This window comes from Cynoglossus semilaevis, chromosome 1, assembly GCF_000523025.1.
Source record: "Cynoglossus semilaevis isolate Cse_v1.0 chromosome 1, Cse_v1.0, whole genome shotgun sequence".
Classification (NCBI taxonomy): domain Eukaryota; kingdom Metazoa; phylum Chordata; class Actinopteri; order Pleuronectiformes; family Cynoglossidae; genus Cynoglossus; species Cynoglossus semilaevis.
The window spans coordinates 16,345,186-16,372,654 of NC_024307.1; the positions used below are offsets into that span (position 1 = coordinate 16,345,186).

At 40.6% G+C, this 27,469-nt stretch overlaps 3 protein-coding genes across 5 annotated transcripts in view; all 3 read right to left on the bottom strand.

Annotated features, from left to right (window-relative positions):
* The window catches only part of sptbn5 (spectrin, beta, non-erythrocytic 5), a 28,428-nt gene extending 26,072 nt beyond the window's left edge, over window positions 1–2,356 (bottom strand). Inside the window, exon 1 of one of the 2 annotated variants that reach the window (XM_025055118.1) lies at window positions 1,757–2,356. Coding sequence is in view for 1 of the 2 variants with exons in the window: in XM_025055113.1 (XP_024910881.1) it covers window positions 595–632 (38 nt within the window). In the remaining variant the exon portion in view is untranslated. Of the gene's footprint in view, window positions 1–594; window positions 798–1,756 lie in introns of those variants that run through there. The other variant, XM_025055113.1, reaches the window with a different exon arrangement.
* Window positions 2,357–2,557: 201 nt separating this feature from the next.
* On the bottom strand, window positions 2,558–18,441 carry ehd4 (EH-domain containing 4). 2 transcript variants are annotated; one of them, XM_008314780.3, is made up of 9 exons: window positions 18,285–18,441; window positions 17,959–18,180; window positions 13,970–14,146; window positions 10,233–10,330; window positions 6,624–6,790; window positions 6,403–6,536; window positions 6,095–6,206; window positions 4,908–5,072; window positions 2,558–4,141 (listed from the first exon to the last, which is right to left on the bottom strand). In XM_008314780.3, the coding sequence occupies exons 2-9, from the start codon at window positions 18,135–18,137 to the stop codon at window positions 3,584–3,586; spliced, it is 1,590 nt and encodes a 529-aa protein (XP_008313002.1). In that variant the 5' UTR covers window positions 18,138–18,180; window positions 18,285–18,441; the 3' UTR covers window positions 2,558–3,583. The 2 variants fall into 2 exon arrangements, with proteins under 2 accessions (XP_008313002.1, XP_008312999.1); XM_008314777.3 differs by having other exon boundaries at window positions 17,959–18,409.
* A 1,089-nt stretch (window positions 18,442–19,530) lies between these two features.
* coch (coagulation factor C homolog, cochlin (Limulus polyphemus)) overlaps window positions 19,531–27,469 on the bottom strand; it is an 8,533-nt gene continuing 594 nt past the window's right edge. Inside the window, exons 2-15 of the mRNA XM_008314768.2 lie at window positions 26,753–26,782; window positions 26,202–26,258; window positions 24,793–24,949; window positions 24,113–24,246; window positions 23,731–23,802; window positions 23,479–23,544; window positions 23,089–23,236; window positions 22,788–22,891; window positions 22,295–22,521; window positions 22,099–22,213; window positions 21,630–21,773; window positions 21,395–21,551; window positions 21,217–21,311; window positions 19,531–21,115 (exon numbers count right to left, since the gene is read on the bottom strand). Coding sequence (XP_008312990.1) covers window positions 20,943–21,115; window positions 21,217–21,311; window positions 21,395–21,551; window positions 21,630–21,773; window positions 22,099–22,213; window positions 22,295–22,521; window positions 22,788–22,891; window positions 23,089–23,236; window positions 23,479–23,544; window positions 23,731–23,802; window positions 24,113–24,246; window positions 24,793–24,949; window positions 26,202–26,258; window positions 26,753–26,774 — 1,671 coding nt within the window. The 5' untranslated portion in view covers window positions 26,775–26,782 and the 3' untranslated portion in view covers window positions 19,531–20,942. The remainder of the gene's footprint in view (window positions 21,116–21,216; window positions 21,312–21,394; window positions 21,552–21,629; window positions 21,774–22,098; window positions 22,214–22,294; window positions 22,522–22,787; window positions 22,892–23,088; window positions 23,237–23,478; window positions 23,545–23,730; window positions 23,803–24,112; window positions 24,247–24,792; window positions 24,950–26,201; window positions 26,259–26,752; window positions 26,783–27,469) is intronic.

Sequence of the window (27,469 nt, forward strand, 5' to 3'; positions counted from 1 at the left end):
TCTGCAATAACAATGTAAGATCACCTGAATGTCACAAGACAGAAGAAATTACAATCCACCTCCTGTATAATAATTACTTCAATTTGCAAGTAGTGTACTTGAGGTGTTTGTTCAGTTTTTATAGTGTATTCTTTAAAACACTTCCTATAAACGAAAAAAAAACTAAAACAGAGCCTGAGTGAAGCTAGCTGCTAGCATCAACACAATGAGAGAGCTGGTCCAATGCTGCCACGTGTGGTCAGTTTGTTAAGTACATGTAAATAACAGATTTAGAATATTAAAGCAAAAAGAAAAAACAACTCAACTGGTGTGATATGATGTTAAAATCACTGCTTTTCTCTGTGTAGTGTGGTTTTAAGAACACGTTTTGTAAATGCTGTTGGACAGTTAGAGTGAATGTAACATATTATAAACTCACACGATGACAAATTGTTACCAAACACTTCATGATGGTATCCATGTGAGAATTCAAACAGCTGCACGGTAAAATACTTTGTAGTTATACAATTAAAAAATGCCATGGAAACAAAGAAGAAGAAAAAACAATAAACCCAAATATGAACAAGTAAACAGAAAGTGGTGTAATTTACTCACTTTTTTCTTGTTTCAGCAGCAGGAAATCTCAGGGACATTAATCGAGGAGTGGGGAAAAAAACTGAACCTGTATCGTATGATAAGACTGTTGTGTGTTTCTGCGTGTGCGTGGTGAGCTTTTACCCCTGTTGTCAGGTGAGTGAAAGTACTCATGCTGTAAATCTAATGGCTTCAAAGTTCTCACACACCCCTCCCCCCCCACACACACACACATCTGTGCATCTATTCTAGTAAGGACTCTGAATTGACTTCCTTTTATGTTGTATAACAACCAGAACCAGTTAATGCTTAAATCTGTAACCATCCAATAAAACATTTTCTTCAACTCCAACAGAAAGGAGGTTCTGCCTCATCTGAAACAGGTTTGGTCTTCATTAGGACTACTGGTCCTAAAAACAACATGAACAATGCCAGAAACAGTACAAATATGTTTAAATAATTATAAATAAAACACACTTTCCAAACCTCTTTCTCAAGGTGAAGATGAAGAGGAGCACCAAACATGTTTATGACTTGCATATATATGAATGCAGCATATTTATATTGATTTTGATTAAATTAAAATTTTATTTTAATTTCACTTTCATTTCCTTCATTTTCATTTCAACTATCTATCCTCTGTGTTCCACAGGGGGAAAGGCCCTAACTCCTGATGACATGGAGCCTTCAGGGTTCGTGTGCTTCGATACAAAATCCTTTTTCAGGTTCTGTTTTTCCATTGGAAACAAGAAGTTGCCCCCCATCTTCTCTCCACTGCAGTCTTTGCAGTACATCTGATTAATCGAGTCACAGGAAACTTTCAAAACAATATTTAGATTAACTGAACTACATATTTAAATCAAATGTATAAATATAACATATCTTAGATTAAATATAGGAATATTCTTACAAAAAATACAAAAAATAGATAAAATATTATCAGGTATAACGACTAATTACACTAAGAGAAAAATAAATTATTATATCACAATGTTTTCTCACATTTTAGTGTCACAATATTTCAAATGATTCTATACATGTATTCAACATCTTGACGAACTGTATTTATTTAATTTTAGTTAGCAACTTACTGCAGAAGATGGACACCAAGTCCACTATAGCACAGCGCAAACACCTGGACAATAATGGACGACATTTTGTCAACGTGATTTTGCTACTTCACCTTTATCTGTTTCAGGTGTAGTGGGTCGTAGTTTAGACGGTTGGCGTTTGAACTGAAGTTGGTTGAAAACGTTCGTCATGTTTCTGCCCGGAGTTTGGGTTTTCATGCTGATTAAATGCTGCTCTTCTTCTTCATTTCTCATCTTCATCTCATCTACCGCTGACTGTTTCTTAACACAAGAACCCATCGTTAGGTTTGACACCTAAAGGATAGAAATGCGCCTGCGCGAATCATTCGGGACGAAATGCTTAACCGTAGCATGTTTACAGAGCGTTGTGTCAAGATAATTTGAATGAATTTCTTTTTCTTTGCTCAGAGTTACTGGGTTGCGTTTTGTTTTTGTTTGGTTTTTTTGTTTTTGTTTTTAATACATATTACTTTTACTAAGTGTGGGTCACCAGTCGTCTCTCGCTGACGTTGGTCTTTAGAGATAGCTGTTTGGCGCGGTGTTGCTAGTTGCTACATGATTTCTGGGACTTGTAGTTTTTCAACGATCGCAGCTAAAATAAAGTGTGATCTGCGCCTTAACCATTTGTCCAGTTGGCACGTACATTTTTAGTTAAGTTTAGATTTATTTTTAAACACATAATTTAGCGGATAATTCACCCTGTCAACAGATGATTATTGGAATTTTCAATACAATATATCATTATCAGTGGCACTTTGGCCCAGAGGCAACAACAGAAACAAAATTAACAAATAAGTCAGACTGTAGTAACAATTCAGTAGGGTGTTATATGTTTATGTAAATAATTGCAGCCTTCAGTCTACGTCGCTGCATAAACAGAAATATTTTTCGGCTTTAGTTTTAGAGCAGGTCTTGAAAAAAGTTTATTAGACAACAGACACGGCTTCAACATCACAACAACCACGTAATATAATAATGAACATGGACAGAGCAGGACGGTGAGAATGCTGTGAAGAAAAACTTATATATTTGGTTTGTGTCTTGTGTTTTCTAAACTTTTTTCATTCCTTCTGAAAGGCAGTAAGGCAGCTGCTGATTCCTCAGGGACCAGGTCGTCCTGTCACTGGAGCAGAGTCACACACTGAGGCACATTGTTTACTCAAATCTACCATAAATCTAAATCTGACAAACAGAGACACAGACAGAAGTTCTCACCTGGACAATGCTGGTTAAAAACAAAAAAAGAAAAAACAACAAAAACAAGCTGAAATCTGAAGACAAACACGTTGGCACCAGATACTACAATTGCATGTGTATGTTTTACAGGAGTATGAAAGAGTGAGTCAGAGCTGATTGCACAGAGAGCGCCACCTGTTGCCTGAGAGGTGGTAAACGACACCACATGATATTTATCTGAATGGCTTTTGAACAGAGATAAAGCAGTGAAGAGATAGGACACTGTAGACTAAAGCTCAACCAATCAGCTAAGCCGTGTCTCTGGCAGGTTCCAGCAGCAGGGGGCGCTCAAAGCTCATACAATGTGTCTGCACTTTTTCAACCAAACAATAAAAACACAAAATGTCCATATAATTAAAAACCAACAATTCAATTTGACTGATACAAAAATGACTTGGAGAATTATTGTAAAAGAATAGATTATTCACAAAAGAAAAGTTTTAACTTTAGTCTGGGTCAAGTGGGAAGGAGAAAAGGTCTTACTCTCTTTCATAAAGTATAACAATCGTTAATATTCATATGTATATGTCACAATAATATTTATATATAAACTCTTGATAAAATAAAAGCGGGACATTTGTGGTCCTAACCTTTAATATCATCAGTCTGCTGTTTGTCTCAGTCTGAACTTCAGCAGCACAGATGCTGACCTGTGATTTGTTCCTCCTCAGTCTGCACCTCCTCTAGTCCTCACTGTGGTTGTACAGTGTGTCAGCAATGTGGTTTTTGCGGTGTGATGGCGGCACCAGGTGGTGGGGCAGCTCAGTGGGCAGCTCGTAACCCTCCAACTTGATCTTGATGAGATGCTGCGCGAGCGCAAACTCCTCATCATCCAGCATTCCATCGCAGTCGCAGTCAGACAACTTCCAGATCTTTCCCAGCACGGTGTTGGGCAGCCGTGAGTTCATCATCTCCTTCTTGGCGTTGACGCCAGTGATCTTACCATTGACGGGCATCAGCGTGTAAAAGATCTCGTCATATCTGTGCTTGTCTCGGCTCACAATCCAGTCCTCTGCGTCCGCACCAGCACTGATGCCCTCGCCGTAGCCGTGACCGAAGGGTCCGTCCTGAGAGCCCTCGAAGGCCCCGCCCATCACCATGGCTAGAGGCTGTTTTGACTCTTCCTCCCTGATCATCGACATCAAAACAGCGATCTTTGTGGCCAACATCTTATCCACCGATTCGACCAGTTTCACCTTCAGGGATGGGAACTTACTGAAGTCGTAGTGCTGCAGCATGTCCTGCAGGAGGCGACACACACACAAATAAAGATGAAAAACGTCTATCTCACTCTGCTGTGTTTTCTAGAACTATATTGTAATAATGTTGAGGTTTGAGGTAGGATTTAATTTTATAACCTACAGGGATTCATGACATCAGAAAATTAGGTTATTTTTTTTTGTGTCTTTCTGCAGGAATAATCTTTGCTTTAGGCCAAAAGAACAGCAACTTAAGCCTTACCTTGAAAACTAAACGTTTTGGGTGAATAATCCAAAAGAAAATGTTTAAAACTGCAGTGTGCAACAGAACTTGTAGTTTTGACAAACCACAAACAGGGGGCAGCAGCAGCTGCAGCTGGACATAAGACATCTCCCGGCTGCAGGTGGACACAGTCAGAGACTGTGAAAACAACACGTGCGTGCATAGAGCATCACAACAGGGAATCGACCAATCGGAAATGTGCTGTTTGCCAAACAATAGCAAACAGACACACACACACACTGACACACACTTGGACATCTGTGTGACCTCTGCTCTGACCTCTGGTCACTGAGGCCTGTTTTCCCCAGGATTCTGAGCCACAAAGGAACTTGTGATTATGGACATGTGACCAGAACCAGAACTGAACTGATTCTGGTCCAAAACAAATTGGAATAACAAATGTCAGAAGGCCTCCAGTTAAACAACCTTTAGAAATAAATTCATTACTAATGCATAGAAAAAAAATACAATGTGCATTTTATGAAATTTAGCTTGTTGGCTTGTTGGTTTGTTTGTTTTCTTCACCTGCATCTTGGTAACGTTGGGGAAATCTCCCGGGCTGATGTGATGCTCCCTCTGCAGGATGCAGTAAATCTCGGGCAGACGCATGATCAGCTCCTCCTTCTTCTTCTCACGTCCAAACAGAGACGGCATCTCCTTCTTCAGATAGCTGATGATGTAAGCGTGCACCTAGAAACAAACGTGACACACAGGAGAAATTAACTACGTTCAATGAAAGGTCAATGAGGAAGAGGAGGAGATAAGAGAAAGACCAGGAGGAAAAGAACGAGGAGAATGGAATGCAGTAGAGATCCCACAGTGCTGTGGAAATATGGGTGGTGGAAGAAAGGAAGGAAGGAAGAAAGAACGAACAAAGGAAGGAAGTAAAGCAGAAAATAGAAAAACGGTTTTATTGTCCAGCCAGAACAACATTGGATGTTGAGGAGCTGAAAAGACGGGAAATGAAAAGTGAAAGATATGAAGTTAAGGGGAAGGAGTATTGGTGGAGGAGAACTTGTGGAGCTGAAGTAAAGGAGAAACAACGGAGTAGAATGAAGTGAGTAAAATAAAAAATGAAAGAGAGGAATGAAAAAGAACAGATGGAACTGTATTGAAGTGGTGCAGGTGAACAAGAGGAGGCCATGAATGGTAAAGAAGCAAAAAAAAAAAAGTCATCAATATTTTCAAACAGGAAGTGTGTTTTCCTACGAACATGTGCTGGTAAAGGAAACAATGCACAGTTTGCAGGATCTAACGACAGCAGTTTCACACTTGAGTCACTTCTCCTTTTCATTCTTAAGAAGAAGAAGGACTTATTTCACTTCGTGTTTTTTCTTCTCCAAAATAAAAGCAGCAAAAAAGCTTCACATCTGAGATTGATCTGATTCATTAAATCAGACTCAGCTTCATTATGATTCAAACTGTGACATGATAAGAATAATACAACAATCCCAGCTCTCCTGTGTACTGCACGAATAATTAATAAATAAAACAATAAACTAAATAGAATAAAACACAATAGAAAGTGTTTAAGGCAGAAGTCATTTGGGTTTCTTCTTTTTATCTACACACTACAGACTTCTAACAACAAAACGCCCTTTGGATTTTCTCACAATTCCACCTTTTCCAGAGGTGTCAAGGTTAATGCCTCACACAACTCTCATGATCTCATGATCTTCCAGTGTAACTTTCTGACTGACTTCCTGTCTCACCTTGGCCAGTCGAGCTCGTTTGATGAGATCATTGAGTTTACGAAGTGCAGCGTTCCTGGGAAGACTCTGGATATCCCGGAAGAGATCCTGAGATTCTGCTTCAAACAGACGCCTGAGGAACGGGGAGGAGAAAAGAAAAAGACGTAAATAAATGAATAGATTAACAAATGTGTGAATACTTGAACAAGTAGAATAATCAATAAACAAATGAGCGTTAATTACAATTATTTAAATATTTGAGTTAATTAATGACTGTAAGAATGAGTGAGTAACTAAATGAATGAATTGATGAGTGAATGTCCTTTCACCTGTTCTCTGTGTTCTGCAGTGGTTTGGCCCAGAAAGAACCCAGGTAAACTCTCACCACCTCAGGTGAATTAATGACTTTTCCCAGAGACCACATGAGGGCGCCGTAGACACGCATCAACTGCTGAGTGTCCACCTGGCATGAGAAAAGAAGTTGTAGTAGTTAGAGAGGCAGGGCAGTGGCTGAGCTGAGCGGAGTGGAGGACCTGCAGGTCTGTATCACCTGGTCGGCCTTGTTGAGGACCACCCTGATCTTGTCATCCTGTCCTTTCAAGGCTCTGATGGCCTCAGAAAACTCGTCTGAAATGTCCAGTTTGTGAGCATCAAACAGCAGGATGATACGATCCACTCGCTCGCCAAACCAACGCAGAACTTCAGCAAAGTCATAACCTGTGGACACACGTGTGGACACAGGTCAGATGTAAGCTATCAAGACCACCTCTGTGAGATTTGATGTCGATGTACAAGAAAATATTTTACACACACACATACATTACACACATATACAGTATATATTAGATGGACACTGAATTTGTAATAGTAGTTCTGCATGAATAATATATTTGCTCAGAGCGTAAAACACAAAAACTAAAGTGCATGTGTGTGTGAGAGAGAGAGAGCGTGTGTGTGCATGTGTGTGTAAGTGGATCTGTGAAGGTCTGGTGAGGGCGTGGCTCTGCTCTACTCCTGAACAGGAGACCTTGTCTAACAGGGTGAAGAACACAGACTCAGGTTTCTTTCCATGTTCTCTTCACTGTTCTCTTGGTGCAGGACAAATGTTTCACCTTTTTGTTGGATTGTTGTGAGAACATTTCATGTCCAGTTGCCTAACAGAACTCTTTAACCTTGACCTGGATGACTGAGAATCTCCATACACCTGTTGTAAAAAAAAATTCTGTTTTAGTTTTTTTTTTGTCCTGACTGCCTTCTTTAAAATATGGACCCAAAAATCATTGGAGAAAAAATAACATTTGTGAAGTCATGGTAACTGGTCTGCAATGTTATGATTTCAAATGTGTATGTTGTGATTTTGCTCTTTTAAAGACATCATTCAGACTCACCTTAGGCCTGTATACACACATATATATATATACATACAGTATATATATATTGCTTTGTTGTTTAATTCTATACTACATAAAAGTACAGTGCAAATTAGTACAATTAATAAAACAAAACAATTGATTATTGACAACTGATATGATTAATGACATTTAGTTGCAGTCAACATGTGACCACCAAACCTGGATTGGTTTTAAATATGGCTGCTAACCAGGCATCATTGACCACTGACCCGGCAATGTTTCCATCCAGGTGTCAATGCCCCCTACAGGCTGTGTGTGTCAAAGCAGGTGTGTCACATTTCAACACAGAAACACAGGAACAAGGACAAACACACACACACACACACACACACACACACAGTCATAGTCAGGTTACACCAACAGGCTCATGTTTACCTGCTGTCACCTTCCAACCATGACTTCACACTTACTGTTTAAATACGATTTATTTTTTTGAAGTAGCCATGAAATGGGAGTGGTGACTGCAGTACCACTGTTGCCCAGCAGGGTCTTTTCCTTTAAACTCTAATACACTTGCAAATAAAAACTTTTAATTCCTGTAATTCAATTGTATATCTTCAACCTTTTCATGAGGCTACTCCACTAGAAACTCACGTTAATGTTTGCAGGCACGGAGCAGGTGCTGGTCTACCGCTGCCTCATGTGGTCAGTTTGTGTCATTGAGCTGACAATGTTCATATACCATGGTCATAAATGAACACACTAGAATCCACTACTGGCAGCAGTGGTGGATAGGCCAGCCCTGTTTGTTTAATTACAGAATTTCACTTTAACTTCAGGTTTAAAAGAATTCATTTTGAAATAAAATCTATCTAAAAACAACATGTCCACTGCTTCATTTAACAGTTGGACAGCCTTTTCCAGCGGGAACTGAAGTTTGGAAGCTTTTCACTCTCTCAAACCAAAGTCCCTGTAGAAAACCAGAGACTTGAGCTCATATGAAGTACTGATGAAGGATTTCAAATACTTAGGTCACATGAAACAGATCCAAGGGCTGGGACTTGGGTCGTGCTGCAGCATAATGTTGCTGATGTAATGTAAGTGTGTGCAGACCTTTAAAGAAATATGACAGAACAATTAGACACCGGGTCCTTGAGAGTAGACGGTACCAAAATGGAGTGGGCGGAGTCACATGAATGATGAAGGGCCGACTGACTGAGGGTGGGGACAATTGGCTGGAAGCCCAGTGAGACATACTGGCAGCCAGGATTAAGAATTTTGCTCCTGCCCAAATCCAACAGTGATCCACTGAGTTAGAGGTTTGAATCCCAACAAAAGAAGAAATGAAGGAAAACAGGAAGAAAGGATTAAAAAATTGAAACAAGTGGGGAGACTTTAGGGTAAAGTACGTCAACAAGGCCACGTCCAGAAACGGCAACAGTTTCCAAAACAATGGAGAACAGATGCAGGTTAGCATTAGCATTTAACTTGACAACAATTCTTTTTTCAATACTGCCTCCATCTCTAATGTATCATTTTTGCCCTGAATGTTTAAAAACCTCCCTTCAGATTTAGTGCAGTGACACAGATTTACCCCAAGAGGCAGCAATGGACTGGCAAGCATCTGCATTTGTGCAGTCTAGAATCATTTTTGTCAGATGTTGTTATAGATTTGGTGATGAAGAACCATAACCTTCTTTGTTTTTCACAGGTAGATGGTGTACAAAAGTGTGTTTGTGTGTATGTCACGTTTGTTCTGTCGAACGTCATCAGGAGAAACGCAGCCTCAGCTGAGCTCCTGTAAATGTTTCCAGATGAGGGTAACGCCTCACCGTCACTTCCTGTAACACCCTGTTCCTCCTTCCAACCCTGTTAGCCCTGTCTCCTTCCCCACCTTCTCCATCTCCACCTCCTCCGTCCAGCTGAAGCCACTAACTGGTGCCGTCATTCAGGCTGACTCAATAGAGGAGCAACAGAGACCAAAATGAAGCAGGTCTGCCCTGACGTTCAAGTCCACGTCACTGAGAAACACCTCAGAGGGGTGGTTCCTGTTTGGCTGGAGTGTGGTTGTGTGAGATACTGAAACTAATGCTAATTCAATATTAAAGTGGTTACGCATCAGGTCCTCGTGTGGGCAGCTCAAAATTATGTTTAAATTTATTAATATTTATAATAAAATCAATCATGTTTTCATGTTGAAGTGTTGAAAGTTTTAGTCCATGCTTCACTTTGTTCCTGGATAGGTAACAAAACAGATACGTTTCTAGACTTTTGCTGCTTATTGTCATCAGTACCACAGTATTTCATACATTTTAGCCATAGATTTGAACTGATTGAAGATGGCAGCAGTGGATCAACATGTTATTTATGCTATTAATACTGGTTTGTCATTGGACTAGAGTACAAGAGAGAGGGCAGACCATAAACAGTTGTGTAAAATTAAAGTTAAGCACTAAACCTTTAAGACACTGGAGACTGAAGATGAAATATATTATTTGAAATAAGTCTATTATTTGTTGTGTTGTTTCTGACTGTATCATAGTCAACACGAGGCTCTGGTCTGTGCTGAGCCAATCAGAAGACAGAACTGCGTCTGAGGAGCACGTGATCTGAATGTAATGGTGGAGACACTGTGATCTCTGACTTATGCTGTCAGTGATTAGACCTCAGTGATGAGTTATGAGGGACTGTCGACAACACACACAATGACAGGAAGTGGAGGAATCTTGAGGACTGTGTTATGCAATGGGACACAGGAACACACACACACACACACAGGCAGACATACACACGCCCAGAGGTCTCACCTCGGCTGATCCGCTGCTTCTCTCCTGACAGGATACCCGGTGTGTCGATGATGCTGATGCTCTGAAGAACCTGATTGGGCATCTGAGAGCAGATAAATCTGTGGAATAAGAAAATGTGGAAAATGTAAGAAATAATATTACATTTCTCATTATACAAACACCATGATACTCAATAATCTGATTCCATCTGTGCAATATTTTCTGTCATATTCTGGTTACTTTGTTGTACTTTTTATTTAAATCTGTGCAGTCCTACACCCTCACATACATTTCTCCTGCTACTTTTGAAATGCTCTTACAAGATCAGCTGTTACATCAGCAATTTCTCCTGACAATCAAAGTATTTTTGGTTCTGTAAATATGGGATGAAATATGTTGAATGAGACAAAGGATCAATTTCTGTTTTATGAAGGTGTAAAAAAGTTCCCTTTATATGAATGATTATTATGTTTACAACACAGAGACAGACAGACTGACAGACAGACTGACAGACTGACAGACTGACAGACAGACTGACAGACAGACAGGCTGACTGACAGACAGACTGACAGACAGACAGGCTGACTGACAGACAGACTGACAGACAGACAGGCTGACTGACAGACAGACTGACAGACAGACACAGACAGACAGACTGACAGACAGACTGACAGACAGACAGGCTGACTGACAGACAGACTGACAGACAGACAGGCTGACTGACAGACAGACTGACAGACTGACAGACAGACAGACAGACTGACAGACAGACAGGCAGACAGACTGACAGACAGGCAGATTGACAGACACAGACAGACAGACTGACAGACAGACAGGCAGACAGACTGACAGACAGACAGACTGACAGACAGACTGAGAGACAGACTGACAGACAGACAGACAGACTGACAGACAGGCAGACTGACAGACAGACAGGCTGACAGACAGACAGACTGACAGACTGACAGACAGACAGACAGACAGACAGACTGAGAGACAGACTGACAGACTGACAGACAGACAGACAGACTGACAGACAGGCAGATTGACAGACACAGACAGACAGACTGACAGACAGACTGACAGACAGACAGACAGACTGACAGGTCTAACACTGTAAAAACAACACCAATACTATCAGTGTCATCCTGAGGGTTACTCCCTCTCCAAGAATTTTTGCTCACAGGCTCCACCCCTGTTCTTAATTTGACCTGGCTGTGAAATTGACCTCTGACCTTGGACACTCCATCTCACTACAACAGGACACAAACAGACACACCCACCCCCCCACGCCTCCTTCCCCCTCCCCCACCCCCACACACACACACCCTGATTGAAGCTATAAATTGTGACACTGCGTTTTGCAGCTCCTGGCTGGCAGCGGGAAAAAACAAAAGCACCTCAGACATGTGGTGACGCACACACACTTCCCTCTGGAAACAATAAGTTATTGTGAAAAAAGTTCCTTCTCTGCTTCAAGAGGGAGGATTCCTGGTTAGAGGAGGTACCTGAAGTACACACACACACACACACCTAACACACACAGAGTTGACTGTCCTTTCACCTCATGTTGAAAATATTTCTGGAGATAGGAAATAGGCTTGAGATGGATGTTCAGCTATATTTAAACCTACGATAAGAAGGGTTCCTGTGTGTGTGTGTGTGTGCTAGAATGATCCAATTTTTTTTGCACAAGCTAAAATTAGTTCTGACCTGGAGTTAAAGGTCAGGTTTAAGGTCCAAAGCTCGTTGTGTTTTAAGATGTGGAGCTGTGGAGCAGCAGGACAGTCTGATGAAGGCTGATCCTGAACCTTCACTCAGTTCCTGGTCCATCAGCAGGACACTGAACACTGAATACATGTGGCCCTTACCCACAGTTCATTTCTCCTTCAGTCTGTTTTCTTATGTGGAAATCATCCTAATGTTCTACACTGACAGACGTCACAGGCAGTGAGTTTCTGTGCTTTCTGACTCCACGCTCACTTCAGCAGACCTTTTGGAACAGACTCTGGCAGAAATCTGGCAGAAAGGCAGAGACTGATAACATAAACTACGTTTATATGTCAGGACTGTATTTGTGTTTGGGTGGATCTGAACGTCTACACTGAAATATTCTGTCACGTCAAATTAGTTTAGAAATGATTTCTGGAAGCAGTGATAACCTTGCTGCTGCAACTTCCTATTATTCTGGGCAGTTCGATGTCACGGAACGATTCACATCTCGACTTTACTCATTTGACAGAAACGTGACCTCACTGGTGTCTGGGACTCTGAAGTTAAACTCTTGTGTCCACTCTGTCTCGGAGGACACAAGAAGTTCTTTGCTCGTTCTAGTAGTAGTTGTTTCTGCATTTGCAAATAATTTAAGGTTGATGAAATAAAGGTCTCAAAAGTACTGCTCCAAACTGGATCTTTGACAAAAGAGTGAGAATGAGGGGGAGAATATTAATGTGACCAGCAACCCTGCAGCGACCAGAGTGGGCAGAAGTCAAGCAGCTGAAGAACTGTTTGTTTGGTTGTGGTCAGTGTTGCATTTACTCATTGTTAATGTGTCTTTGTCTGATAAATAGTCTGATAACATTTATCTTCTTTACTGTACACAGTAGGGCTGCACTGCTGTGTTTTCTGTTGTCCATTGATCATACTGGAAGTACTTATGTATGGGAGATACTTCAGCCTAAAGTACATGTATTTCAGACTGAAAAGAGGAAGGACCACAGTCATGGAACAGTGTTCTCCGTCTGATCAGAGATGTTCTGTGAATAAGAAAAAGACTGACTGGACAGAAGTTAGGTCCAGATACTTTTCTGCATTTTTGGTGGTTAGGAGGTTCGACTACCATCAGCAGTATTGTTAATTAGTGGAATTTATATTATGCATTCCAGATGATTTATTACTTTTATTAACACTGGATTTTACCCACAGTTTAAATGCCAGAATAAATTACTTCCTTGAAAAGTTTGAAAGGTTAAAATGTCTTAGTTTTATGTCCCTTAATTCACCGAGTGTGTAGAAACTGTGCTGCAGTTGTGGCCATTCTGACCGCTGAAACAGGACTCTTCATGGTAAATGGCTCAATGTTTGCTTAACACATTTTTTATGCATTTTCAAGAGACTTCTTGTGAGAGCAGGGCCAACACATGCAGGTATTTCCTGCAGGTCTGAGGACCTGCTCTATGGAGAGCAGGAAATGATGGAGCGGCTTATTGTACTGGGGTGTAAAATAAACCAGTGAGAGCAGGATCATGATGACTGTTTGTTTACCGCTCACCCAGGTCAAGTCTCATATCCGGCTCCGGCTAAGTAACTATTTTTTTTGGTGGAGACGATAAATGATTAAATCAACAAACAAATCATTGTCTGTTGTTTCTTCCAGCTGTCAAGAAGAAAATCTCATTTAGAAAACAGTTGTACTACAGCAATACCACGCTGGAGAAGTCAGTTATAAACTACACTTAGACTTCAAAGGGGCGAAACATCATTTCCAAAGTGTTTATTTTACAAACCGGCTGAAAGAAAGCTGAGGAGATGTCAAAAATGTTAAAATTTGGAAAAAGATGCTAAATCTTAGCTTAGCTTAGCTAATTATTCAACATTTATCTACTCATAAATATTTGGCTTAAATGTTGAGATCAACTACAAATGTGTAGCCTAAAAGAAAAAGTAAACAAGTAAAAAATGTAAATACTTCTGTTGGAGTCAAAATATTGTCCCTTTAAGACATTTCACAGGAACAACAAGGATAATCGGTGTTTTACCTGTTGAGGAAAGTGTTTCCAAAGGCGTTGAGTTTTCTGAAGGGTTTCTTGGGGTCGACCACAAGGGCGTTGCCAGGGATAACGCCTTCATTCTCGCCGTACATCACAGCGATGAAGCCATCGGTGGTTGGTTCTGGACCAATCCTCATCCCTGGAAAATCCTGCTCCAACAGATACCTGAGGCACAGGGAAAACAACAGTTCTTAACTGGGGCTGCACCAGTACCAGGTCCTGTATTTAGATGTAGGAAAATGACCAGATTCAACCACCCCATAAACACTAGCAAGCTTTTATTAGTGAGAGCAATTTATGATGTGTCCTGTGATGTAAAATCACTGATGTTCTCTTTGGACTGTGGCATGGAACAGAAGCATTTTATAAAGTCCACATTTGTGTTTGAAAAGTCTTTTCAAAGGGAAGGTAAAGCAGTGGGCAACATCAATGCAGAGGCAGTCCAACATGGATGACCAGAACAGAGCGCTCTCAGCACAGTAGGCTGTCGGTCCAACCACCACAGAGTCAAATTTAGTCTTCAGTGCCCATGTTTCCGCAGACTAGCAGCATGTTCCTGACTTGCAAAGTTGTAAACATGATTTCCTGAAGGTGGGGGCTCGGTGCCACAGCGACAGCCGTGGTTTATGAAATGAATGGACTTGAGCCTCCGTCCTCGGACTCTCTGTTTCTGTCACTTGTCTCAGGACAGGGCATTTCCTTTCCTTTCATCTCCATACGACCTGGACGACCTCTCACATGCTTCTCCTCGTGAAAGAAAAATGAGAAAGGAAGGAAGATGGCTGCCAGGAGGCTCCGTGCCCCCACTTCCTGTTATCACACTTGGTTCACGTGAATGGGCCAAATGTAAAAAACAGGCAGAGAAGATGACCTCTGTACCCAGTTTAGTCTTCACTGGTGGACATGTGGTCACTGAGCTGCTGGACTACAGGGAGCGTCCACTCCTTTGATCAGATGTTTGATCAGGTCATCATCGTTTAAAATCTAAGAATCGGTAGAAGCTCAGTTTTATGGAAGGAAACTTTCCTGAAAGTATTCAGCAAATACAACTGTCTGATTAAAACTTCTGGTTTCATCATGGGGTCACACGAGGGTCCGAGGGCGGGTAGTGCTCTTGCCTTACAACAAAAAAAGACCACAGTCGTCCAAATAACCATCAACAGTTGGAGCTGGTGATGAGACCGCAGATGGCTAGCCACCACTTTTAAGGGGTGGTCCCCCAGAGTGTTGGCTCTAAACTGGCCATAGATCTGAATGTGAATGTGAGACCCTGTGATGAACTGGACAACTGCCAGGGTTTAACCTTGTGACCTTCAAGAAGGCCAGTTAAGACTTTCTGTCTCCTCCTCTACTTCTAAGTATTTAGTATTCTTTCAAAAGAACTTAGGAAATAAAATGCTTTTTGTTCATGTTCTCCTGCTTCTTCTGGTGTCATAGGTGTCTTTAACTCAAGACTCTCAGAGATGAAGTTCAGTGACCGACTTCTGATCTCCCTCTGCTTTACTTTAGTGTGTGTGGTTAAGAGTTAACCGCACAGTTAAGTTTCGTAACTCATTAATGAGTTATGAAATGTATTCCACTGGTCCACTGCCGACTTTCAAACTTCACAGATATAAATGAAGTGGACCAGCGAGAGCCTCTCAGTCAGTTTGAGAATTCCTTGACGTTTGGCCACATATTTGAGTCCAGAGGAAACAGATGAACTCATGTTACAAAAAGAAACTTATGTAATCAAAAACATTCTGATCTCAAATCTGTCGACTCTGCACTTTACAGACACCGTGTTCCCATGATTCATAGCATTCCTTAGGGTGGGGTGTGGCCCCAGCTGAGAAACACACACACACACACACCTACATACACTTTGCAGTTTGTGTTAGATGTAAACTGATTGGTTGGTTCTGCTGCCATAACACACAATGTTTTCACCCAACATGGACACACACACACACACACACACACACAGGGAGACTGTAGTGTTAAGTGCAGTTTGGTGACCTCATCCTACAATAACGACAGAGCTGATAAAAGTCCAGTCCATCTGTCAAAGATGATGACATCATAAAGATCTGGACGATCTGGAAGTCCAGACCAGTACTAGGTCAAAAAATAATTAGAGCATGAAGGAAGCATGTTGTTTGAGGAATGAGGATCATGGGGATTATTCAGGCTTAACCGACATCCAGTATGACTGATATCACTCTGTCCCCAGGTATCAATAAGCCTTTAACACAAAAACCCTGTCCATAATACTGTATGTTTGTCATGTAGTGAGTCAGGAAACCAGCATCGGTCCAAATGGCAGGAACTTGTTCTTGGACACCCAGTTTACCCATCGTAACTTAGTACTGTTTGTGAGTCTGCATTAGTGAGTAATGTTGCAACGCTTAAGACCAGGTCCATTTAGCAGAACTGGGCTGGTCCTCAGCAAAGAGATGAATTCTGGGCCTTTCTTGGTCTCCATCAGGTACACGGTAGTCCAAACCTGGTGTGAAGAATGTGGGCTCCCATATTAACCCAAACGCCAGAGAACACAAACACAGACAAGACCAGCATCAGCCGTGTGTTTATATAAAGAGTCCGACACATGTCAGGAGCTGCAGGTGAGGAGTGTTTCCAAAATAAATGTTTCACACACAACAACATAATCTCAGACCTGCTGCATGGTGGCTCATTCATGCAGCTTTAACTCGGGGTGACATTTAATACCAGTAAAGATAATAATGAGTAGAAACCGGTGTGATATATCAAAATAATTCAAAAGGTCAGCTGTCAGATTCCGCTGCAGTAAAATTAGAAGTGTTCTATTTTACTTCATTTTTTTTACCTCTTTTGTCTCTGAGTGAAATCTCATCATAGAGAGACACAAGACCTGACACGTCTGTGTGACATTAGATGTTAATCTAAATCTCCACCAATTGAGGCGTGGATGGGAAACAGTGAGCCGTGAGCTGACGGAGGTGTGTTCATCAACGGTAATAAACCAAACCTGTGTTAGTCAAACAGCTTTCTAGAGCTCACGGTTTGGCAATATTCTTCTTCAACACTACGCACTAGGGCAAAACGTTACGCTTCAAAACACAGTATTTAATGATGACTTCATCTGTGTCTGCATTTTCATATGAGGTCTGTTAAGAAGTTCAACTAAAGGGGCGTGACACCAAAATATTCCAGGTATGCAGAGTAAAAATATCACTTTTTAAAAAGTCATGACATAAATTGAGCCTATCACGTCAGCCATATTTATAACATAACCTAGAAGAATCCAAAAGTTATTTTTGTTATTGTTGTAAAACATTTGTAACTGTACCAAATAAGCCATTATGAACATTGAAATGTTAAATAAACTTAATTTTGATTAAGTGTCTAGTATTAATCCAACTACTGGTATAAACTATGATACTGTGTTCAACCAGTGAACATTTTGACTGTAGGATGTATGACTGGCAGAATAAATTTAAAATTATAGTAATTTATTATGACATCTGGTATGAGGTCACCCTGGAGCATTGCATTTTCTATGTAACGCTAACTTTAAAAAACCCAGGGTACATTTTAGCGGGATTTCATACATGGGTTTGACATGTTGTAACTATGAATAATAAACACACTGTAGTAAAGGCAGTGCAATTTTACATTTTTATATGTTGGATAAGCGGTATTTATAGCCTTTCCTGGATATAACTACACGTTTTGAGAATATCACATCAGCCGAATTTATCACAAGATTTTTTTAAGGTAGTGTGAGCTGAAACAATACAATAATAATTTAAGGAACTCTGCCAGGTAGTGTGGAAACACTGAATTGACACATTTTGAAGCGAGGTCTGGCGTGAAGTCAACCTTTGAGTGCGTGATACGTAGCCAACACCTTGACGTACGGTCATGTAACGGATCACTTTAACCTTAAAAAAGGCCGGTTCCTCACGCACCCAGCAGGGCTCGTATGCGGTGAAGGTGGTGGGTCGCACTCATACCTGATGAAGGTAGTCTTCCCAGTGGAGTACTGGCCCACCAGCAACACCATGGGCTTGCTCTGGAAGTCCGCGGCCTCCAGCGCCGGGGAGTGGAAGTCATGGAAGAGGTAGGTTTCCTCCAGCGGCAGCAGCTTCTTGGTGTACAGGCTGAGCAATCCCTCGGTCACCGTCTGGTACATCTCTCCCTCCTTGTTCCGTCCACCCTGCTCCTGTTTGACCCAGCTGAACATGACGGAGAAAAAGTATGAGAAAAAGGAGAAGGAGAAGAAGTGGATAGAACTTCCCGTTTTTCGGTGTTCTTTTCCACGAACGTGTGTTCGGCTCACTTCGTCACTGCGGTCAGAGCCGAGGATCGAGTCCGAATGAAAGAGAGAGGCTTTTAGTTTGGCTGAGGGAGAAAACACACACGCACACGCACGGACACACTTACACACATCATATTCTGTCTCCTCTGTGTGTGTGTGGGGGGGGGAGCGTGTACCTGTGGGCACAGCCCTTCCCCCTGTGACGCAGCAGAAAACACACACATACAGAGATGTGCGCCACCAGTCTCTCAGTGACGATGTCCTCTGGTACAGATAAATGACAAAATGATGACGAACTATGAACACGATTGAAACATTACTCAACGAGCCACGCATTCTTTATAAGAACATGGTAAAGCACAGCTACAGTTCTAGTACTGTGATATTCACAGGATGTAGCTGAAGGTGAAGAGTGAAAAAGACTTACTGGAGTGGATTGACTTCATATCACTTCTTAAAATGCTCAAAATATTATAACAAGTGTAATGATTCGTACTGTCAATCAAGAACAATTACAAAACTGTTGGTTTAATTGGACAGTGGGAGGAAGGTGGAGTAAATTAAGAAATGCCCCAAAAATAGGGGGGAGGAACTGCATACAATAAGAGGTAATTCAGTTAAGCTAAATCAGCACCAGTTCCAGTGGGCTCACCACCCACAGGAAGGTTCTCGAGTGGCAGTGTGATTTGGGTGGCGGTCATGGAGACTGTTGCCCCTAACTGTAACTAACAACGGTAAATTAACGTAAATAACGGTAACTGACAGCACAGAATCGTAGACATGCATCTGTATAGTTCATCCATCAACTGTTTGCTGAATCTCTGTCAGGAGTGGTTTAAGTAGAAGAGTTGCAACAAGAAAGAGGAGGAGGGAGAAGAGAGAATATATTTCAACAAATAATTAGACAGTGATGATACTAAGCCATTAAAACAGACACGGGAAGATTTTTGTCTCGGTTTTTGATTCATGCTGTGATTAAAAAACAAATTAAATCCCGGTCTGTTTTTCTTCATAGACAAATCAGTGCAAACTGTAGCTGCAGGTCATTCTGCTCCTTTTGTCCCGTGGCTCCCCCTACTGGACAGTAATAGGTACAAGTAAAAAAGTATTTTATGGATTATGTGACAAGCATTGTTATATTTTTTGTTTAAAAACCAAATTATTTTAACAATAAAAAGGAACAAAAATAATAACCTTTCATGTTCTTTTCACTAATTCGGGTAGAATAATACACAACAAACAAATATATAACTATAACTCCATGATGGACTTTTCTTTGTAATTGTTTATTTTATTACTTAACAAACACCAGCTCTTCTTCCAAACAGACACAAAAGGACATTTTTCTACATGCCAAAACCTTCTAAACATCAATTTAAGTTTAATTTTAGATAAACGACATGCAAACATCACGAATAAACCTGGATGCTGAAGAACAAACTGAAACATATATATATACCGTATGTATATGTTTGTTTGTTTTCTGCTGAAGCATTGTTTACACAAATAGAAGAAGAAAAAGCATTTGTTGTGTTGTCTACACAAACACTCAAGAACACAAAAGGTGATTTTCTTCAGAAAGTGTAAACTTCACTGTTAGCATGCTAGCATGTGTGCTAAGATGCTATACTGTTTGAAGATCGATATATGCGTCATGAGCTGCTTCATTTGAAATCCGTTTTCTTACAACAATAAAATGTTTTTTTTTAAGTTGAAATGTATTTTTATAAAGTGATGGATTGGAAGAAAACGTGACTTTACTGTAGGAATGACACTAAATTGATATAATCGTAATTAGAGAAATGTATTGTTGAGCTCCTGTAAACAAAATCTTTCATAATAAGATAAATGTTTGTATGCTTTTCTACTTTATCAAATTTTAACTTTGTCTGTTCTGTGAGCAAATTTCTTCATTATTTAGTTATTTTACAGAAATCTTGTTTGTTGTTTTTAGTACACAGTAGGAAATGTTGATTTGGTACTTTTTATTACCCTTTCATCAGCAGTATTTTTCATGATTTCACTGAAATTTTGTAAGTTCCTGTAAAAAATATATAATGGTTATTTTTGATTAAAGTCCAGTAAATACAATACACTCATGTGAGTGCTGCTGTTGGTTTACTTTAAAATAAGTGACTGTTTAGTTTCTGTTGTTACAGTTTACATGTCCTGCTCCTTAAATACTTACATGTTTCTTTTTGTGTATAAAAGTATTTTCTACACTGTTAGTCTTTTATATACATGTGTTTTCACACATATGTGTCAGTATCAGTGTGTATAATGTATATGTATATATATATGTATATATACAGTGTGTGTTCCTGTCATTCTGTCATTACGAGGACCAATGTTTATTTTGCCACATGTGAGGACATTTTGGACGACAGCTTTTTTACTTGATTTCCTTCCTCAGACTTCATTGTTTTGGTATGTATTTTGGTATAATATACGTGGATTAACAGTGACAAATCTTCAACATAAATACAGACAATCTTTGTGGCTCTGTGTTGAGTCTACAGCCAAAAGATCATCTTGATTCTATCACCACGGTGGGGCCAGTTTTATTTCACCTGCAGTGAGGTCTTTGAACATTGTTTGGTTTTGATTCGATGTGATTTTGTCACAAATACATAAGTGTGTATGTGTGTGTGTGAGTGTGTGTGTGTGTGTGTTGTGTTCTCAATTTTTCTCAGTAAAATCTCGGCAGATTCCTTTAACGATGGGCTCAACGAACTCTGACAGACCAGTGAACTCTCGGCTGAAGAACATGTGACTGTCCTTTGGTTCTGAAGCCATGGCTTTAAGGTCTTCGTGAGGAGCCCAAGCCACGCCCACTGAGTAAAAGGTAATACCTGGAGTTTGAGTAACAACAGGGGAGATGATTGACAGGTTACTCAATTATGGTAATACAAGATCTTCTCCTTTAACACACACCATACACACACTCTCTGACCTTGATTGCGAGCCTGCTCCGCCGGATGTATCACCTCGTCATATGACTGACCATCTGTCACTAAAATCATGAAGTTGCGACCTGGACCTGTGTTTCTGAAAAAAAAACACAAGTTCCATCTCCAGTACTGTTTCAGACATCTAAAAAGTAAACAATCGAGTGGTCAGTGCAGCCTTACTTGAAGAGCATGTCTGCGGTGTAGGTGATGGCGGCCCCCGTGGCCGTGCCCCCGCTCATGTAGCGGATATTCTGCAGGGCGTTGAGCGCGTCCTCTTTCTTCGTGTAGTCAGACAGACCTATCTCCGTCCTCTGCTCGTAGGTGAACTGCACTACACCTGCAGGGACAAGCAGTAAAACGTCAGTCAGCCAATCAGGATTAAGGAGGTGTGATGACATCATCATTGACGACTGACCAACGCGAGATCCCATGTCTGAGATCTCGAAGCTCCTGACGATTCCTGTCATGAAATCCAGCATCAGACGGAAGTTTGTGTCTCCAACGCTGGACGAGCCGTCGATAAGGAAGGCGATGTTGACGGAGTTGTAGCAGGTTTTACCTTAAAAAACAAACAAAAACAAATCACAGGTAAAACATGAACACTTTTACAAAATACAATGAGTAAATACAGCGAATAACAAACGATCTCAAGGAAGCAGTGAAGCATACAGTACATGAACATGTGCAAAATAAAAATAGTAAAAACTAAACGAATATGCAAAATTCATTTAGAAAGAGAGAAATAAAGTACGGCATGGAGGACATCTTAGTTAAAACTGCAGTTAGATGTAGGAAGTCATAAAATAAAAAATAAGGTATATAAAACGCAGTGTTTTAAAAAAAGAAGTAAAGATTAAAATTCCACAACCACACGTGTGTCTTACTGCAGAGCATGTTGTTGGTTGAGCAGAGTTTCTGGGACAGAGGTTTGACATGTTTGGTTGTACTGAACCAGCTGGTGATCTGGTGACTGAAGAAACTGTTGTCTTTACAAACAGCCTGTTTCACCAACACAGAAACAAAATGAATGAGCAGATCTTTGACCACACATGCTAAATAAACCTGAGTGAATGTTCCGACCTTCTTGGCGAAGTCCTTGTCTTGCACCATGGTCACTTCCTCTGGTACTGGTTTGGCCACAGACACTAAGAACACGTTGATTCCAGATTCACGGGCGTAGGTAGCAGCCTGCTCCAAATCATCAGATGGCCAGCCGTCCACCAGCACCAGCATGACCCGAGGGTGACCTCGTCTGCCTCCGTTCTCCTGCTGGAAGAAGGTCTGAGCTGTGTGTTTGATGGCTTTCCCTGCACAAGCACATGAAGAACATTGATTAATAAAAAAATAGAAAGTGTAGATTTTTAGTACAGAAACATATGTATATATTACATATATGTCTATATACATACATATATACTGTATATAACACGATACGGGTGTAAATATACAATATAATATTGTATTTTCAATATCACATTCATCATATAACGTATGACCACATTTAGTCAGTTAAAAACTTTTATTTTTACTTGCAGTATAATATTAGACCACTAGAGGGAGACAGCTGTGTTACCTGTGTTGCTGTTTCCTCCCATGTAGCTCAGCTCTTTTATAGCAAACAGCAGCTCTTTAGGCTGAGTGTAGTTGGTCAGAAAGATCTCTGTCTTTGGTAAATCACTGTACACACACACACACACACACACACACACATAAACACACACATTTAATATAGAAACAGTACAAATTTCCACTCTTCAACTACAATCTGTCAAAGTAATCTTTGTTGTGTAAAGAGATCCGACATTCAACCAGTCGCACATATCATGGACCAATGTGTGTGTGTGTGTGTGTGTGTGTGTGTGTGTGTGTCCAACCTGGCCTGTACCAGACCCACGTGTGGCCCAGTGGACCCCACTTTCATCATGGCTGCCAGTTTGGACACAAAGTTTTTCTGTAGGTTGAAGCGTCGCTGCCCGATGTTTTTACTGCTGTCCAACACCATGGCCAGGTCGACTTGACATTCTGCACACACACACACACACACACAGAGAGAGAGAGAGAGAGAGAGATCATCAAACATCTGGTGTTTATTATTATTTGGATTTAAATGTATTTAAAACTTTTAAATTCCCAAATTTCGAATTGGGATCAATAAGTGACTCCTCAGTGAACTACCAGTTGGACATCGCCACCTGGTGGCCACATTGTTCCATCCTGTGTAGAGGCTTTTTCATGTCCAGACTTTAAAGCCCAGTTAAATTTACCTCTGTTTCCTCCTGTCAGAGCTTTCTTCACCGACGGCTTCTTCACTTTGCTCTCTTTTTTAGCAGCTGCAAAAGACACACAAACAATTTATCATCACAAACTGCAAAATGAACATAAATCGAGGATTTCTATTAAACTAACAATAACTATGCTGTTTGCAAATATACAGTCCTAGTCATTTGTTTTATGGTGTAATTTACCATGTCATTTATAATTATATATATTATCTGTGATAAACACAGAAGCGTCACCTGGCTGTTCCATTGGAGGCAGGACGGTGGCGCTGCCGTCACTGGTCAACTCTTGTGGAGAAGTTACTGGCTCTGAAACAGACACACAGGAAGAGAGATCATACGCAGTTCTTTTTTTCTGCAAGTGAGCGCCCCCTGTGTTAAGAAAAATGCACTACATCTCTGTAATGCTCACGTCTTCTCTTCTGAACCAAAGATAATTACAAAGTAACAAAGTAATTGAAGAGAACTCCCAGATGGGGGCAGCAGCGGAATAAAAAACAGACTTTCTATCAGGACTTTGATGTGGGAATATGGATTCTTTTTATGTGAGAACTCGCAGTGGAATAGAGCGACATAGACAACAACCCTTGCGGTTTTGTAGAGTTGGTGCGCCACCTACTGGTTAGAGTAAAAGAGGAGCTCCAGCGAACCAGACTTTGTGATTGGATTCCATGAGCGTGAGAACTTATGTAGTTTTTTCGTCCCTGCTGTTTGTGTATCTTAACGGGTCCTCCACTTGATCTCAGGACGCCCCTGTGTGGACGAAAGGTAACAGGACACCTTCAACCAATTGATGAACACAATCTCAAAAATGCATAATTTGATTAAATTATCATTACTTTAATACTCTTTTTTATTCTGTTTTGTTATTATTATTTCTGTCTCAGGACTTTTTGTGACAACAACACAAATGATTGTGGCTAAAGGGTTAAAGCATTAGTGGTTGTTTCTCTAAGAGTCTAAGATCTTTTTGTCAATGAGTAAAAGGTCAATAGGAGAAAAAAACAGGATAAAAAAAGAACAGCACAGAGCGGGAAATGCTGGATGCTGGAATTGAGGAAAGGATCAGACTTCAGACAAAAGCATGAAACAAAAATAGAGCAGTGACAGGAAGAGCAGACATGAAAGAGAGGAATGAGGCTCAGCTGAACACCAGCGGTGTGAAGGAATGTACCGGACACCGGGATAAAGATCTGGACCCTGCTACGCCACCTCTACAGACGAAACACACTCCCAGAAACCGGTCAGAGTTCTCTCCTGCTGAACACTAAATCTAAAATAGAACTTCAGTTGTTGTACCGATGAACCGCAGCGCCGCAGACGGACGAGATGGAGGCGTAGATCCCTGTTCCAAACACCGACACTCTGCCCTGTGTGCAGTCCGGCGGACACAGGACCACGTCGACATCATCCTTCAGGTCAACTCCACGGGTCTCACAGGTGATCGGATAGGGCACTAATTGAGGAATGACATCATCAGGCACACACACACACACACACACACACACACACACACACAGTGGCCACATCCTTTACTCTTCCAGGTATTTATAAATAGATAATTTAATAGATGGATGGATGGATGGATGGATGGATGGATGGATGGATGGAGTAGAGCAGGTAGCAGTAAAGGGTTAAAGTATAATATAGTGAAGTAAAGTAGAATCCAGTCTGATTCATAAATTTAAAAAATAATGTGAGAAACAGTTCAGGTTTATGGAAAAGCCATTTTACTGGAGACATGGATGATGGCTGATATTTTAATAATCAGTCAGAGAGATTTACTGTTACATAATGTGATTCATGAGAGATGAATTGACAGAGAGAGGGAGAGAGGGAGAGAGAGAGAGTAATTGACTGGACTAGAGCCAGAATAAGTAGATCTGCTCTACGACAGGATGAAAGGACCTTTCATCTGCTGCATACATTAGACATTGGCTCTACGTGAGAATTTTTTTTTTTTTTTTTTTTTTTAGGTTCCAGCTTCAATAAACAGACCGAGGACAGCAGGGGGCTCCAAGTGTTGAGTTACCTCCATCTGTCCAAAGACTGTAAGGAACTGTTTCTGAAAATAACTGACACAAGTCAAAAACATCTGTTAAAAATATTGAAGTCATCACTGAGCTGCTCGTCGAGACGCTGACCGTCAAAGATCACCCAATAATCCCTTCCATCAGTTTGTTAGATAATTTACAAGGTGTCAAACTGTGACTACAATCAAGTCAGTAAATCCCTGTCGTTTATTTTTCAACAGGTCTTAAAGAAATAAAAGTCCGACATCATCACCAATGTACTGACTTTAGTGTTTAGTGTTGATCTGTTTGGCTGATATCAGGACACAAACATCAGGTCAACTTTGACATCTGAGATACTTTTATCTCACCGTTTTCTTTAGATCGATAGTTGGCACTTTATTAATGCCTCAGGAGGAAATTTAGAAATCTTTGTCTGTGCAGTGGAACTCAGCACCTACAGATTAGTGCACTTGCAATTCTTGCTCTGGCCTCTGGAGGCACCAAAGTAAAGTAAAGATTTAGTTTAGGTTTTACACGGATCTGGACTCCCTAATGTGACCTAGAGGGGGCACCAAAACACCCTAAACACATCTACTATGTAAATATACATATATCTATGTTATTTTAGAAAAAATAAAAATAATAATGAAAGAAATAGAAAAAAATACCACAGAAAAACACAAATACACTGACCGGTGGATTCAGAGGCAAATGTTGATGAAATGGAGATGACGATGAATAATAGATGTCCTGAGGAGAAACAAGAGGGAGAGGGGGAGTTAACACGAGTCAATACACAGAAAAGAAAGAAAGAAAGAAGATAATATTTAACTAGAAGAGAGAGACTAGAACAGAACCAGATAGAACATAGATGTTATAATATGAGCTATTCTAGTATGAGGTCAGAACAGAACAGAACAGAACAGAACAGAACAGAACAGAACAGAACAGAACAGAACAGAACAGAACAGAACAGAACAGAACAGAACAGAACAGAACAGAACAGAACAGAACAGAACAGAACAGAACAGAACAGAACAGAACAGAACAGAACAGAACAGAACAGAAGGAGGTCAGAACAGAACAGAACAGAACAGAACAGAACAGAACAGAACAGAACAGAACAGAACAGAACAGAACAGAACAGAACAGAACAGAACAGAACAGAACAGAACAGAACAGAACAGAACAGAACAGAACAGAACAGAACAGAACAGAACAGAACAGAACAGAACAGAACTTACCTGTGAGCTGCAGCAGAGACATTTTTGAAGCTGAAAAACAAGGTGACCTCAGTTTAATGGTTTAAACATCAAGTTAATCTAGTTAGTACAACAGTCAGTCAACCAGATGCAGTCAAATACTTGCAGTACTGTCACTAGAATCTACTGGAAATAATAAAAGAGGACAAGATGTTTATTTCAGACTGAGCCAGACAAACATCAACAAACAGTCAGGCAAAAGACTCAGGATTGGTCGTTCAACCACAGGTCAGAGAAAGAAAAAAAGCTACTAACTGAGTGAGAAACAGAACAGTTAACTAAACAAACAGTCATTAAGAACTAAACCCATCATTAGTCCAGTCTACTGATCACTGAAAATGTGGTTCACTGGTCCATTAACTGGGTCTCAGCAACCCAGCAGAGAGGTTGGTAAAGACAGGTAAGTCATGAACTAGTGAGTGAGGTCGTTGCTAACTATCTGTAGTTAATCCAAAAATGATACTGAAGTTATTTACACATATGACTAGTTATGCAGTAAGTGTTTAGGTTAGTGGGGCTGTTATTCAGTCAGTTGTGTAGTGAGCAAGTAAACACTAGTTAGCTGGTAAGTCAGTCAGTACTTTGGTCAGTACTTTAGTCAGTACTTTGGTCAGTACTTTGGTCAGTACTTTGGTCAGTACTTTGGTCAGTACTTTGGTCAGTACTTTGGTCAGTACTTTGGTCAGTACTTGTCAGTAC

Coding starts and splice junctions, on each gene's coding strand:
- ehd4 (XM_008314777.3), bottom strand. CDS start 18,188: ATGTTCAGCTGGGTCAAACAGGAGCAGGGTGGACGGAACAAGGAGGGA. Junction 14,147..17,958: donor GGGAAGACTACCTTCATCAG/GTATGAGTGCGA, acceptor CCTGTGCCTCAG/GTATCTGTTGGAGCAGGATT. Junction 10,331..13,969: donor GGAAACACTTTCCTCAACAG/GTAAAACACCGA, acceptor CTTATTCCACAG/ATTTATCTGCTCTCAGATGC.